General features: G+C 39.1%; 1 protein-coding gene across 1 annotated transcript in view; it reads left to right on the top strand.

The window, feature by feature from the left end:
• The window catches only part of GK5 (glycerol kinase 5 (putative)), a 72,470-nt gene that overhangs the window by 18,292 nt on the left and 39,879 nt on the right, over nucleotides 1-14,299 (top strand). Inside the window, exons 3-4 of the mRNA XM_012002662.1 lie at nucleotides 1,154-1,229; nucleotides 8,210-8,303. Coding sequence (XP_011858052.1) covers nucleotides 1,154-1,229; nucleotides 8,210-8,303 — 170 coding nt within the window. The remainder of the gene's footprint in view (nucleotides 1-1,153; nucleotides 1,230-8,209; nucleotides 8,304-14,299) is intronic.

Below are 14,299 nucleotides of genomic sequence, written 5' to 3'. Positions count from 1 at the left end.
TCATCTAGAGCACATCCTTATGACATTGAATGTGCTCCTTTCATCTAGAGCACATCCTTATGACATTGAATGTGCTCCTTTCATCTAGAGCACATCCTTACGAGATTGAAAGTGCTCCTTTCATCTAGAGCACATTCTTACGAGTTTTCAAAAGTACAAGCCAGTTGAGTAGAGTGTCCCTCATTTTGAGGTTGTCTGATTGCTTCCTCCCAGTTAGATTCAGGTTGAATAACTTTAGAATACTGTATGGGGGTTGATGTGTTTTCCTCAGTGCTCAAATTGAAGTTGTCCCAGATTATCCCAGTGGGATAAATAGATTTTTAAAGAATATCACAACAAATACTCGAGTTGCTATATTTTAAGAAATTTGGACCAAAAAGTCAATATTTTTATTTGCATCCTGGCATCAGTTTGTGTTGAAAATAAGGTCTCAGCTTCAATAATTATACTACTTTCCTTGAGAGTTTTCCTTTATTGTCATTAACCAGCTTCTATTGTGATTGACCATTGCTTACATTAAGAGCCAATCTTATTATTACCAAGAAAAAATAAATCTGACATACTTTGCATAGTATTTGTTTTTTTCCCAACACGTAAAACAAAAAAAGCTACTTTGTTATTAAGAAACAACCTTTAAGGCCAGGCATAGTGGCTCACACCTGTAATCCCAGCACTTTGAGAGGCCAAGGTAGGTGGATCACCCAGGGTCAGGAGTTTGAGACCAGGCCGGCCAACATGGTGAAACCCCATCTCTACTAAAAATACAAAAAATTAGCCAGGCGTGGTGGTGCACGCCTGTAATCCCAGCTACTTGGGAGGCTGAGGCATGAGAATTGCCTGAACCCAGGAGGCAGAGGTTGCAGTGAGCCAAGATTGCGCCACTGCACTCCAGCCTGGGCAACAGAGTGACACTTTGTCTCAAAACAAAAAACAGTAAAACAAGAAACAACCTTTGTTTTCTTCAAGTAAAAAAAAAATTCTGCAGAATCATCTTAGTAATGCTTTATTTATTAATTCCAGTTGTTTTGTTAGAATGCTAAACCCAGGTATTTTTCTTAAAGATTACATTGGATTTTTTTTTTCCATATGGTAATATTGTAAAGAAAAATATCACTGGCTTTAAAACATGTGTTTTATCCATCTTTACTTTTAGCTGCAGGAATACAGATGAATCAAATTGTTGGTCTTGGCATTTCAACACAGAGAGGAACTTTTATTACGTGGAACAAGTAAGTACATTTTGTGATAAGCACCCTACTGCTGGGTTCATGCCACAGTGAGTACACTGTTATGAAATCTCTGGGGAGTTTTAACTTTGTGAATTGAGAAATAGTTTTGTTTGGTTAAGAGGGATGAAATGGGCCTGCTTTCTGGCTTATATGCTTGCTGCATGTCATTTGAGCTTGACTTACATAAAAAAATAACCACAGAAAGATTTACTGTCATTAAAATTATCCATTTCTTTCTTTTGGGTAAGTTAGCTTTCAAACAAGCCTAGATCGAGATCTAAAACATTAACTTATACCTAAAGAGTCAGAGGAAGCTCACAAATTTCAGAAACACAATACTGTGCTTATGGTTTATATTTTCGGTTTACTCTAAATTTAATATTTGTCTATAGCATATGAGGCATATATACACTAAACACTGTTATAATATCATAATAGCTACTGTATAGTAAACACCTGTGACAATCCCAAGTTCCATTATCCTTACAACAAACTTACAGTTTAGGCATCATACCTGTTTTTACAGAGAAATAAGTTGTTCAATGTTGCTCAGTGAGCAAATAGAGCCAAGATTCTAAATTGTCTTTTTGACTCAGAAGCATGTGTTCTTTACACTATTCCCACATTACCTTCAACATGTTTCTTTCTTTTCATTTTTTCCTAAGACAGGGTCTTATTCTGTCCCCCAGGCTGGAGTGTAGTGGCATGATTACAGCTCACTACAGCCTCAACTTCCCAGGCTCAGGTGATCCTCTTGCCTTAGCCTCCCGAGTAGCTGGGACTACAAGTGCACGTCACTATGCCTGGCTAATTTTTTTTGTTTTTTTGTAGAGACGGAGTTTCACCATATTGCCAAGCTGGTCTCCAATTCCTGGGGTCAAGCAATTCTCCCACCTCAGCCACCTCCCCCAGCTAGCATGTATTTCTCTGTTTCTTGGTTTAAACACACACCCACATTCCCTCCTCCTAAATACCCCCACCACGTACCCACACACACCACTGTAAAATGTGTCTTTGTTAAAGCATTAGGCTCCAAAGGACATCTTGAGTTTGGGCAGTGGGAAAGAAAAGTGAGCAGAGGGAGAAAAGATGAATCTGAAAAATATAATCAGGGTGAATTCACAAGGACTTGGCTTCTAATTCAGTATTAGGCAAGAAGAAGAAATTTGAATTTACCAATACTGCTGGTCTTGATGTTTGGGCTGTTTGATAGAAATCATAGAGAATATAAGGAGGAATGGGTTGGGTAGTAGAGTAGATAGAAGGAGAAATGATAAAATGTTTGGTTTTGGACATGTAAATGTGGAGATATCGCAGAGGTGACTAGAACATTGGTTTAATTTGGACTGAGGCATAGCACATCTCCATCAGATAGTTTCTTTTTATTTTCATTTTTGGGGGACGAGGTCTTCACTTTGCTACCCAGGCTGGAGTGCAGTGACATGATCATAGCTCACTGCAGCCTCGAACTCCTGGGCTCAAGGGATCCTCCCACATCAGCCTCCCAAGTAGCTAGGACTATAGGTGTGTACCACACTATGGCTGGCTAATTTTTAAAATTTTTATAGAGATGGAGTCTCACCATGTTGCCTAGGCTGCTCTTGAACTCTTGAGCCTCAAGTGATCTGCCTGCCTTGGTGTCCCAAAGCGCTGGGATTACAGGCGTGACCCACCATGCTCGGCCCAGTACTCTTTTTTTTCATGGCATGATGCATCTCAGATTGATGCCTACATCTACAGTTCTTCTGTGCCTACTCCACCCCCCGGCACTGTCCTTGGTTATGGCAAATCTTAAATAAATCTTAAATAGTAGTGTATTGTCAGATGAAGGGATGAATGAATTAAACTTACCTGTACACATAAGGTATCTAATCTTAGTGACACTGTTGACATTTTGAGCTAAACAATTCACTGTGGTAGGGACTGTCCTGTGGTGTTGCAGATGTTTAGCAGCATCCCTGGCTTCTACCCACTAGATGTCAGTAGCACCCCAGCCCACCTCACCACCATTTGTACCAACCACAAATGTCTCAAAACATTGCTAAATGTCCCCTGGGGACACCCCCAGTTTGGAACCATTGGTGTAGATGAAGTCTCAAAAAATAATGTGTTCTCTGGTAGAGATTATGTGAAGAAAAGAAAAGCAAGCTAAGGATTTGGACTGTGGGTTCCCCCCACTAAATTTAAAGTGAGTCAGGGAAGAAAAAGCCAGCAAAGCAGGACCGACGCTAATCTGGGAAGTGGATGGATGAAAGTGGAGGGAGGAGTGTTCTTAGGGAAAGAACTGATTGGATGTGTCACATTCACTTGGCCATTGGCCCCAGTGATTGCTTTCATCAGGACCTGGCTACCATATCACTCATGACAGGAAGGTCAGAATATTAGGAAGCAAAGTTTTTGTCTGATGCTAGGACTATACATCACCGTTAGAAGGAATAGAAGAGTTAGATTTCAAGACAGTTCACTTTCCTTACTGGTGGTGGTGTTGTAGAAGGATACGTCTTCTTCCTAAAACAATTCACTGTGAGTTTTTTTTATCTTGGCTGTCCTTTTTTCTTTTTTGAAATGTTTGTATTCTTTCATGAGTTTTGATAACATTCTTTGCTTGTGGAAACTGCAATAGTGGATATTTTTTGAAAAAAAACTGAAAGGCTTTGTGCTTCTTTTGCATTAAAATAATGGAGCCTATTCTGCTCATTGGGCCCCGGGGAGCCAATGTGGTGTATGATGCTGACAGATTCCACAAGAGCCCTAGCAAACAGCGGGGACACAACACAGATGGGCACAACACAGGGCCAACCAGAAGCACTTCTTGTTCATTTGTGAGAGAAAAGGGGAGACAGACTAGACCCTGTGGAAAAACCTATTGTTCATTCCAATCCTGGCCAGCAGCTCCTCCTCCCAGCTTGTTGTTTTTTTCCTCCTGCATCTATGGTGCATTTCTGTCCTCATGGCCGTAGAAACATTATTTTCCTCACAGTTGCTGTCAGGAGGTCTAAAACTTTGAACTTTGTTTCTGTTTTTCTCCTTGTCTCTCCCCCATCCCCCCTTTAGGGACCAGGAAACTTACTAACTTTTTTCAGTCTTTGAACTTTCTTCATGTTCTTCAGGTTAAGCTTTTGTTCCAATATATTCAAAAAGTGGTGTGTTTAGCCTGCTTTCTAAAATAACTCTAACTGATATCACTTCCATTTTGGTTCTTTTAAATTCCTTTTGTTCTTAAAAAAAAAATCGCAAGCTGTTTTGTTTCTTTAGTCACTGTGTTTCTTGAGGGAGATTTCTGCCAGCTAACTTCAGATCAGGGTGTGTGCCGATTAGCAACACAAACTGTGAGTCACGGGAACCGGGATTCACTCTTAACTGTTTGAGGGCTCACAGGGAGTAATGCACCGTGCTGGGGGCTGCACTGCACATACAGATGAATAAGAATACCAGCCCTAATTTACAGTCTCATTATGTGGGTACACAAATTACTCTATATTCCCATTGCACAAAATAGATTTTTATTGTAGTTTTGATACTTACATTAATGAGTCATACCAACTACTTATGACATAAAATATGTTAAGAGCCACAGAATGGTGTAAAGTGTTAGAAGGTTTTAAGACAATTAATTTACAGTATTGCCATTTACACTTTTCCTTCATTTTTCCTTGTATTGTTGATGGAGATAAACCCAAGTCAATGCTGAGTGAATATTAGAATATATGCTATTACTTGAAAATCAGTATTCTAGATTGTCTTGTTCCATGTTATAAATTAATGAGGCCACTTTCATCTTGTGATTTTCTCTCTCCCCCTCATTGTTCTTCAGTCACACTAGCTTTTCAGTTCCTCTAAGACATGCTTCATCTTGCTCTAGGACCTTTGAACATATAGCACATTTTGTTGGGAATGTTCATACTTCTGATTCCTTCTCATCCTTCAGAGCTAAGATCCATTGTCATTTCTCAAGCCTTCCCCGACCACCACTCAGGGGCCATCTCTTGAATACTCTCATCGCACCTCTATTTATCCTTTATAGGGCGTATTCCGGCTGTAAGTGAGCAACTGAGTAATTGATTATTTGTTTAAATTCCCTGATAGAAAGTACAGTCATAAGAGCAAAAGTGCTATGTGTGTCTGTTCATAGCTGTGTACCCAACTCCTGGTACAAATTGCCTTATAAATATTTGCTGAAACCAGTGATTGAACATCAGATTTAAGTGTATAAGTATGTGTTATTGTAGAATGGGTCTGAAGAATTATATATCAATAGATTTTATCTTTATCAAACACAATCTGATCTTTGACAAAGGTGCTAAGACCAGCCAGTGGAAAAAGAATAGTTTTTTCAACAAATGGTGCTGGGAAAACTGAACATTCACATGCAAAAGAATTAAATTGGACCCTTACCTAATACTATTTACAAGAATGAACCCCAAAATGCATCAAAGACCTAAATGTAAAAGCTTTAACTCTAAACTAAAAACTCTTAGAAGAAAACAGGAGAAAATCATCATCATGACTTTGGATTTGGCAGTTATTCCTTAAATGACATAGAAAGCATAGTTAACGAAATAAAAAATAGATAAATTGGACTTTATATATCAAAGGACATTTATTTTTTCATCTGTTTATGATGATTAATTTTTCAGTTTTCTTAACTATTGGAACTCTCCAAAGTAGAAAAATTACCCTAAATTTAATTATAAATAATAAGTAAGCTACATTAAAATTAATTTGATATAATGTGCAATTTGCATTTAAAAAATATGTCTGAAAAACTTTAGTCATTGATATCTAATGTGCAGTTAGACTTCAGAAAACCACCTGCAGCATGTAACATGGAAGATGTGCATCTTGGTAGGTTTGGTTTGTAATTTCATCCAAGATGGAGGACTAAAACAATAGGAAATCACTCCTCTGATTTGTACTCATGATAATGGTGACCATTTGGATTTCTAAAGGGAAGAGAAGTAACATGCTCGTGATCTAGGTAAATGTTGCGATTTCCATTAATAAAGGTAAAAAACAGGACCCTATCAACAGAGTGAAAAGACAACTCATGGAATGGGAGAAAATATTTGCAAACTGTAACCTCCAAGCATGTAACATATTAATCCCTAATCCCTAGTAAGGGATTAATATCTAGAATATGTAAATAATTCCTACAATTCAACAACAAGAAAACAACAACTCAGTTAATAAATGGACAGAGGACTTCAGTAATATACAGATGGTCAGTAAGCACACACGGAGATGCTCAATGTCATTAGTAATTAGGGAATTGCAAATTAAAACCATAATGAGATACCACTTCACACCTACTAGAATGGTGATAATTTTTAAAAAAGAAAGATAAGTGCTGGTGAGGATTTGGAAAAATTGGAACCCTCGTACATTGTTGGTAGAAATGTAAAATTGTGCAATGACTGTGGAAAACAGTTTGCCAGTTCCTCAAAAAGAAACATAGAATTACTATATGACCCAGCAGTTCCACGCCTGGGAATATACCTAAAAAAAATTGAAAACAAAGACTCAAACAGATACTTCACACCAGTATTAAAGCAGCAGTAATCACAATAGCCAAAGGGTAGAAAGAACCCAAGTGTGTACCAACAGATGAAGTGATAAACAATATGTAGTATATAAATACAGTGAAATATTGTTCAGCCATAAAATGGAATAAAGTTCTGATACATGCTACAACATGGATCAATCTAGAAAACATTATACTAAGTGAAGTAAGCCAAATATAAAAGAACAAATATTGTATAATTCTACTTATATATGATCTACCTGGAATAGGCAAATGTAGAGAGACTGAAAATAGAATAGGGGCTATAAGGGATGGGGTGAGGAAGGAATGGGGAATGATTTCCTAATTGTTACAGAGCTTCTCTTTGGGGTGATGAGAGTTTTAGAAACAGTGGTGATGGTTGCACAATGTTGTGAATGTACTTACTGCCACTGAATTGTACATGTAAAATAAGGTAAAATGGTAAATCTCATATTATGTATATTTTGCCACAATTTTTTTTTTTTAAGTTAAGTATTAGAGAGTGCAATGGCAAGCTGTTAAAGTAATAGACCATGGGATCTGGGAAAGTAACCAAAGTTAGAAGTGGTTGGTCGGAAGAAAAGGGAATGTTTGAGGGATTAAAGGTTGCAGTGAGTTGGAAGGCCAGGTGTTTAAGGAGTAAGATTGAGAAAACTGAAAACTTTTATTCCTATGTGCTGACTAATATTGGAACATTAGACTTTCAGTGGTAGAACATGTAAAGGTGAGGATATAACCTTGGGTGTGGAATGCTTAAGTAGAGTAGAGAACGAGTCTTAGTAATTGAACATGGTTCAAGTCACACAGGAGGAGGCCTGGAGTTGGGGTAGAAAGCAGGCTTGACTTGGGTGTTGATTGGTAGATGCCAGTAGTTGATTTGCAGGAGCCTCAAAGGAAAAATGATTTTTTTTTTTTTAACTTCTGTATTTCTTAGCTCTGTACTTTTATTGTAGTATTGACCCAAGGTTTATTGAATTTCTATTTATTGGAGAGATTTTGGTAAGCATGTTAGGTTGCCAATGGCTAAGCCAATCCTAAAGTTAACTGGTGTAGAACTAGGCTCAGGCAATATTTCAGCTCTTCCACAGGTCAGAGGTTTTTATTGGATTATGTGTATCAGGATAAGTGCAATGAAGGGGAATAGCATTGGCTTTTAAAAAATCTGCCTTTAAAGTGTGTAGAGCAGGTCTTCAAAGGCCTTTTCCTTAGTTAGTTTTGGTATTGGAAGTATATACATTTCATACTATATGTCACATAATTGTTGTGCAGTGTTGATTCAACTTATAAAATCCAGAAGAAATCATTCAGAAAGGCACATCTAACTAAATTATACTTTGCAATTATAGTATGGCCTCTAATTTTGCTTTCTCTTATGGCACATCTTTAACATAGTCTCTGATTTATGCTGGGTCTCAAAATACTGTTTTATTCTTTCTAGGAAAACAGGAAATCATTTTCACAACTTTATAAGTTGGCAAGACTTAAGAGCTGCTGAACTTGTAAAATCTTGGAATAATTCTCTTCTAATGAAGGTAATCTATTTCTTCTGTGATTTGGATATTATTTTGTTTTTCTGTAAATGTCCCTTAATTGTAGACTTAATTATATTATTTCCCACCTATTTTGTTTTAGGACATTAAGAAGACATATGCACACACTGCCCATTCCAGTGAAGTTTAATAATAGTCAATCAAAGGTGTATGTGGTAGACTCCGATACTTGTACCTCAGGAAGTTCTAAGGAGGTTTGTGGTGGACCAGAGTTTCACGTGTTAGTGAGAATTTGTGTTTCTGTTCTTGAGAAATGGAAAAGATACAGACTAGATGAATGAAGAGCCCAAATATCGTTTTTCATAAAAGCTCAGGATGGATATTGAGATATTATAGATAACTAGCAGACTATTACAAGCTCTTATCATTACAGGCGTGATGGCTCGTGCCTGTAATCTCAACACTTTGGAAGGCTGAGGCAGGGGGATTGCTTGAGGCCAGAAGTTCAAGACCAGCTTGGGAAATATGCTAAGACCTCATCTCTACAAATAATGCAAAATTAGCTGAACGTGGTGATATGGACCTGTAGTCCCTGCTACTTGGTAGGCTGCAGTGAGAGGATTGTTTGAGCCCAGGAGTTCGAGGCTGCAGTGATTGCCACTGCACTCCAGGGCACTCTGTCTGGGTGACACAGTGAGATCCTGTCTCAAAGCCAATAACACCAAATTATGCCTGATACATAGTAGGCATCAGTAAATGACAATGATGATGGTGACAGTGACAATAGCAACATCATGAAATCATCTGTTCTGTCATTTGTCTCAAATTTGCCCTCACTCCTGAATGTGAGATTACCGAATCAAAGGGTAAACACAGTTTTCCAGCTCTTTAAATGGTGTCAGACCTACAGTATTTTATGTCATAATCAGTATTCCACATTAATTATTTTATTTTATTTTATTTTTATTTATTTATTTTTAGATGGAGTCTTGCTCTGTCACCCAGGCTGGAGTGCAGTGGCGTGATCTCGGCTCACTGCAACCTCTGCCTCCTGGGTTCACGTGATTCTCCTGCCTCAGCCTCCCAAGTAGCTGGGACTACAGGCATGTGCCACCATGCCCAGCTAATTTTTTGTATTTTTAATAGAGATGGGGTTTCACTGTATTAGTCAGGATGGTCTCGATCTCCTGACCTGATGATCCACCCGCCTTGGCCTCCCAAAGTGCTGGGATTACAGGCGTGAGCCACCACGCTTGGCCCATATTAATTATTTTAATACTTCTAATGCCTCACAGTTAAATGCCTTCTCTGCTAGTGTACTGGTACCAGATGGAGCCCAGGGGAGTGTCTAGAGCATCAGTTTTACTTGATAAATATTTGATGATATTAATTTAATATAAAACAAATATGAATATATTATAGAATGTAATAGCAATGCATAAGTGAAACAATTTTGCCAGAATCTCACCTGAATTGATTATCCTTTTTGACAGTTTAATATAGAAAAATGTACCTTGCTGCAGTAACTTGTGAGAGGTGCTGTTAACAAGAAGGACACAGTAATTAAGGGAGTTAAAAGTGGTTATAAGGAAATGTCATGAACCCTCAATTGTATAATTTAAATTATGCAATTTATAATCTATAATTTTATATCTTAATATATAATTTTAGTTAATAGTTCATCAGACATTCTTTAAGTTAGTCATTGAGGTGTTTAACACTTTTATTGCTTTGAAAAAATATTGTAATTTGAAAAGAAAAATTGTGATTTTAAAACATTTACTTCCATAATATCTCTCATATTTCAGATCTTTTTTTGTTTGTTTGTTTTGAGACAGAGTCTCCCTCTGTCACACAGGCTGGAGTGCAGTGGTGCAATCTCAGCCCACTGCAACCTCCACCTCCCAAGTTCAAGCAATTCTCCTTCCTCAACCTCCTGGGTAGCTGAGATTACAGGTGCACGCCACCATGCCTGGCTAATTTTTGTGTTTTTAGTAGAGACAGGGTTTCATCATGTTGGTCAGGCTGGTCTTGAACTCCTGGCCTCACGTGATTCGCCTGCCTCAGCCCCCAAAAGTGCTGTAATTACAGGTCTGAACCACCATGCCTAGCCTCAGATTTCAAATCATTATGCAGAACTGTGACCTCAAGCACAAAACTGAGCATTTAAAGCACTTTTGTCTACTTGATATTGAACATGCGCAGATGAAAGTTTTGGTTCTCTTAGCAAAAAAATTTACACAAACACAGGCTTTCACAGTTGAGCACACATAATTCTAGAGCCTGTCCTAGCAGTGAAGGAGCCCCACTTTGCAGTCATCCCTTTCTAGTTGCTAATGGTTTGACTGTGACCCTTGGAAATGTTTAGTGTTTTTATCAGCAGCAATGTCATTAATTTGGCCAAGGCTAGTCCGAAGCAAAATGGTGAAGTAATTGAGGTGTGTTTGCAATCTCTTGCCACTGTTGCTTTCCTCCAGTCTCCCCAGATGCCCGGTCTTCCTCTTACTGTTGTTCTTATTCTTGCCTAATGATTGCTAAGGCTTTCTTCTCTTTGCTGTTAGCATAAAAGCCCAACTCCTTACCAAGGTTTGGCTCTTTCTGCAGTTCTGACCACTTCCTAGACCTCTTTCTTCCTGAAGTTGCTGAAGATTAACAACTCCATCTTTACCAGCCTGTTTCATTCTTGTAGCACTCAAGCCCTTTCTTACCTTAAGGCCATTGTACATACATGGGGTCTCTCTGCCATCATGGCTGGATCTTTCTCATCCTTTAGGGTCCAGCTCATGTGGCACATCTGGGAGCCCTTCCCTGCCACCCTAGTTAAAGGAACCTCCTTGCCCTCAATCTCTTATGTTGCCCTTTGTTTCCTTCGTTGTACTTACTAAATTTCAAAGATTCTGAGATATACATTTTTTAAACTGAAAATTAAATGGAAATAATTATAGATTCACATGCAGTTGTAAGAAACAGTACAAAGATCCCTTAGACTATTTGCGCTTTCTCCCAATGGTAACATTTTGAAAAACTATAGCATAACATCACAACCAGGACACTGACATTAATACAATTCATATATTTTATTAGGATTTCCCCAGTTTTACTGTATATTCATCTGTATGTATGTGTATGTGGGTAAATTCTATACAATTTTTTCCTATCTGTAGGTTTATCTGTTCCTATCTGAACAGTTCCATCACTACAATGATCTCTTGTGTTGTTCTTTTATAACTATATGCACCACTCTCCTATACACCTCCCTACCCTCTCTCATTCCTAGCTCCTGGCAACCGCTAATCTGTCCTCTATTTTTAAAAAGTTCTAATTTGAAAAATGTTATAGACATAGGATTATACTTTAAAATATATGACCTTTTGGGATTTGCTTTTTTCACTTAGTATAATTCCCTGGAGATTCATTCAAGTTGTTGCCTGTATCAGTAGTTTGTTCCTTACTATTGCTGAGTTGTATTCAATAGTACAGCTGTATCACAGTTTATTTAACCATTCACTTGTTGAAGGACATCTGTGCTGATTCTAGTTTTTGGCTATTAAAAATAAAGCTTTTATGAATGTTCTTTGTATAGAATTTTCTGTGAATGTAATTTTTCATTTCTCTGGGATAAAAACCTCAAGGTCATATGGTAATGCAGGTTTTCTTTTGTAAGAAAGTGCTAAACTATTTTGAAGAGTGACTATAGCATTTACTTTCCCATCAGCAATGTATAAGTTATATTTTAACATCTCTGAAATCAGGATGCATTTCTTAGTAGCATGTTAAATAATGATTCATTTTACAGTCTGTCTTCTTAAATCATCTTATTTATTGACTTGATTGCTTGTTTGTCTTCTCACTAGAATGTAAATTTTAAAAAAAGAAGAATTCTACCCATATTGTTCAATTTGTTTTTATAAGGCCTCGCAACAGTCCTTAGTATGCTAGAAGTTACTCAGTAAATACTCATTAGATATATGAATGAAGATGCTAATTGTTTATATGTTGTCTGCAAGTGCAGGTATTGGAGCTTGTAATATTTTTGTATGACCTCCCCACACATTCCGAGGTATCTACATTTTAACAGAAGATCTCGGAAGTGTCCTAAATCTAATTTTTTATGAGAATAGTGTAGTGTGTATAAAGAGGAATAGCCCATTTCAGTTTAAATTATTTCTTATAACAAATCAGAAGAAGGCTTATGGGTGGTCACTTTAAATACTTTTAAAAAGTCTTATGTTTTAATAAATAATGTGGGTTGGGTGGTTCCAAGATGGCCAAATAGGAACAGCTCCAGGCTACAGGTCCCAGAGTGAGTGATGCAGAAGATGACTGATTTCTGCATTTCCAACTGAGGTACCAGGTTGATCTCACTGGGGTGTGTTGGACAGTGGGTGCAGGACAGTGGGTGCAGCCCACCGAGCGAGAGCCGAAGCAGGGCAGGGCATAGCCTCACCCAGGAAGCGCAAGGGGGAAGGGAATTCCCTTTCCTAGCCAAGGGAAACCGTGACACACAGCACCCGGAAAATCAGGTCACTCCCTCCCTAATACTGCGCTTTTCCAAGGGTCTTAGCAAACGGCACACCAGGAGACTATATCCGGCGCCTGGCTCGGAGGGTCCCATGCCCACGGAGCCTCCCTCATTGCTAGCACAGCAGTCTGAGGTCTAACTGCAAGGCGGCAGCAAGGCTGGGAGAGGGGCACCCGCCATTGCTGAGGCTTGAGTAGGTAAACAAAGTGGCCTGGAAGCTCGAACTGGGTGGAGCCCACCGCAGCTCAAAGAGGCCTGCCTGCCTCTGTAGACTCTACCTCTGGGGACAGGGCATAGCCAAACAAAAGGCAGCAGAAACCCCTGCAGATTTAAATGTCCCTGTCTGACAGCTTTGAAGAGAGTAGTGGTTCTCCCAGCACGGAGTTTGAGATCTGAGAATGGACAGACTGCCTCCTCAAGTGGGTCCCTGACCCCCGAGTAGCCTAACTGGGAGGCATCCCCCAGTAGGGGCAGACTGACACCTACACGGCCGGGTACCCCTCTGAGACGAAGCTTCCAGAGGAACGATCAGACAGCAGCATTTACTGTTCAGCAATATTCACTCTTCTGCAGCCTCCACTGCTGATACCCAGGCAAACAGGGTCTGGAGTGGACCTCCAGCAAACTCCAACAGACCTGCAGCTGAGGTCCTGACTGTTAGAAGGAAAAGTAACGAACAGAAAGGACATCCACACCAAAACCCCATCTGTACGTCACCATCATCAAAGACCAAAGGTAGATAACACCACAAAGATGGGGAAAAAACAGAGCAGAAAAGCTGAAAATTCTAAAAATCAGAGTGCCTCCCTTCCTCCAAAGGAATGCAGCTCCTCGCCAGCAATGGAACAAAGCTGGATGGAGAATGACTTTGACGAGTTGAGAGAAGAAGGCTTCAGACAATCAAACTTCTCTGAGCTAAAGGAGGAAGTTCGAACCCATCACAAAGAAGCAAAAAACCTTGGAAAAAGATTAGATGAATAGCTAACTAGAATAACCAATGTAGAGAAGTCCTTAAATGACCTGATGGAGCTGAAAACCATGGCACAAGAACTACGTGACGAATGCACAAGCTTCAGTAACCGATTTGATCAACTGGAAGAAAGGGTATCAGTGATTGAAGATCAGGTGAATGAAATGAAGCGAGAAGAGAAGGTTAGAGAAAAAAGAGTAAAAAGAAATGAACAAAGCCTCCAAGAAATATGAGACTATGTGAAAAGACCAAATCTACATCTGATTGGTGTACCTGAAAGTGATGAGGAGAATGGAACCAAGTTGGAACACACTCTTCAGGATATTATCCAGGAGAACTTCCCCAACCTAGCAAGGCATGCCAACATTCAAATTCAGGAAATACAGAGAACGCCACAAAGATACTCCTCAAGAAGAGCAACTCCAAGACACATAATTGTCAGATTCACCAAAGCTGAAATGAAGGAAAAAATGTTAAGGGCAGCCAGAGAGAAAGATCAGGTTACCCACCAAGGGAAGCCCATCAGACTAACAGCGGATCTCTCGG

Source organism: Mandrillus leucophaeus, unplaced genomic scaffold (genome assembly GCF_000951045.1).
Source record: "Mandrillus leucophaeus isolate KB7577 unplaced genomic scaffold, Mleu.le_1.0 Scaffold693, whole genome shotgun sequence".
NCBI classification, from domain to species: Eukaryota; Metazoa; Chordata; class Mammalia; order Primates; family Cercopithecidae; genus Mandrillus; species Mandrillus leucophaeus.
This window is presented reverse-complemented; position numbering and strand designations above follow the sequence as displayed.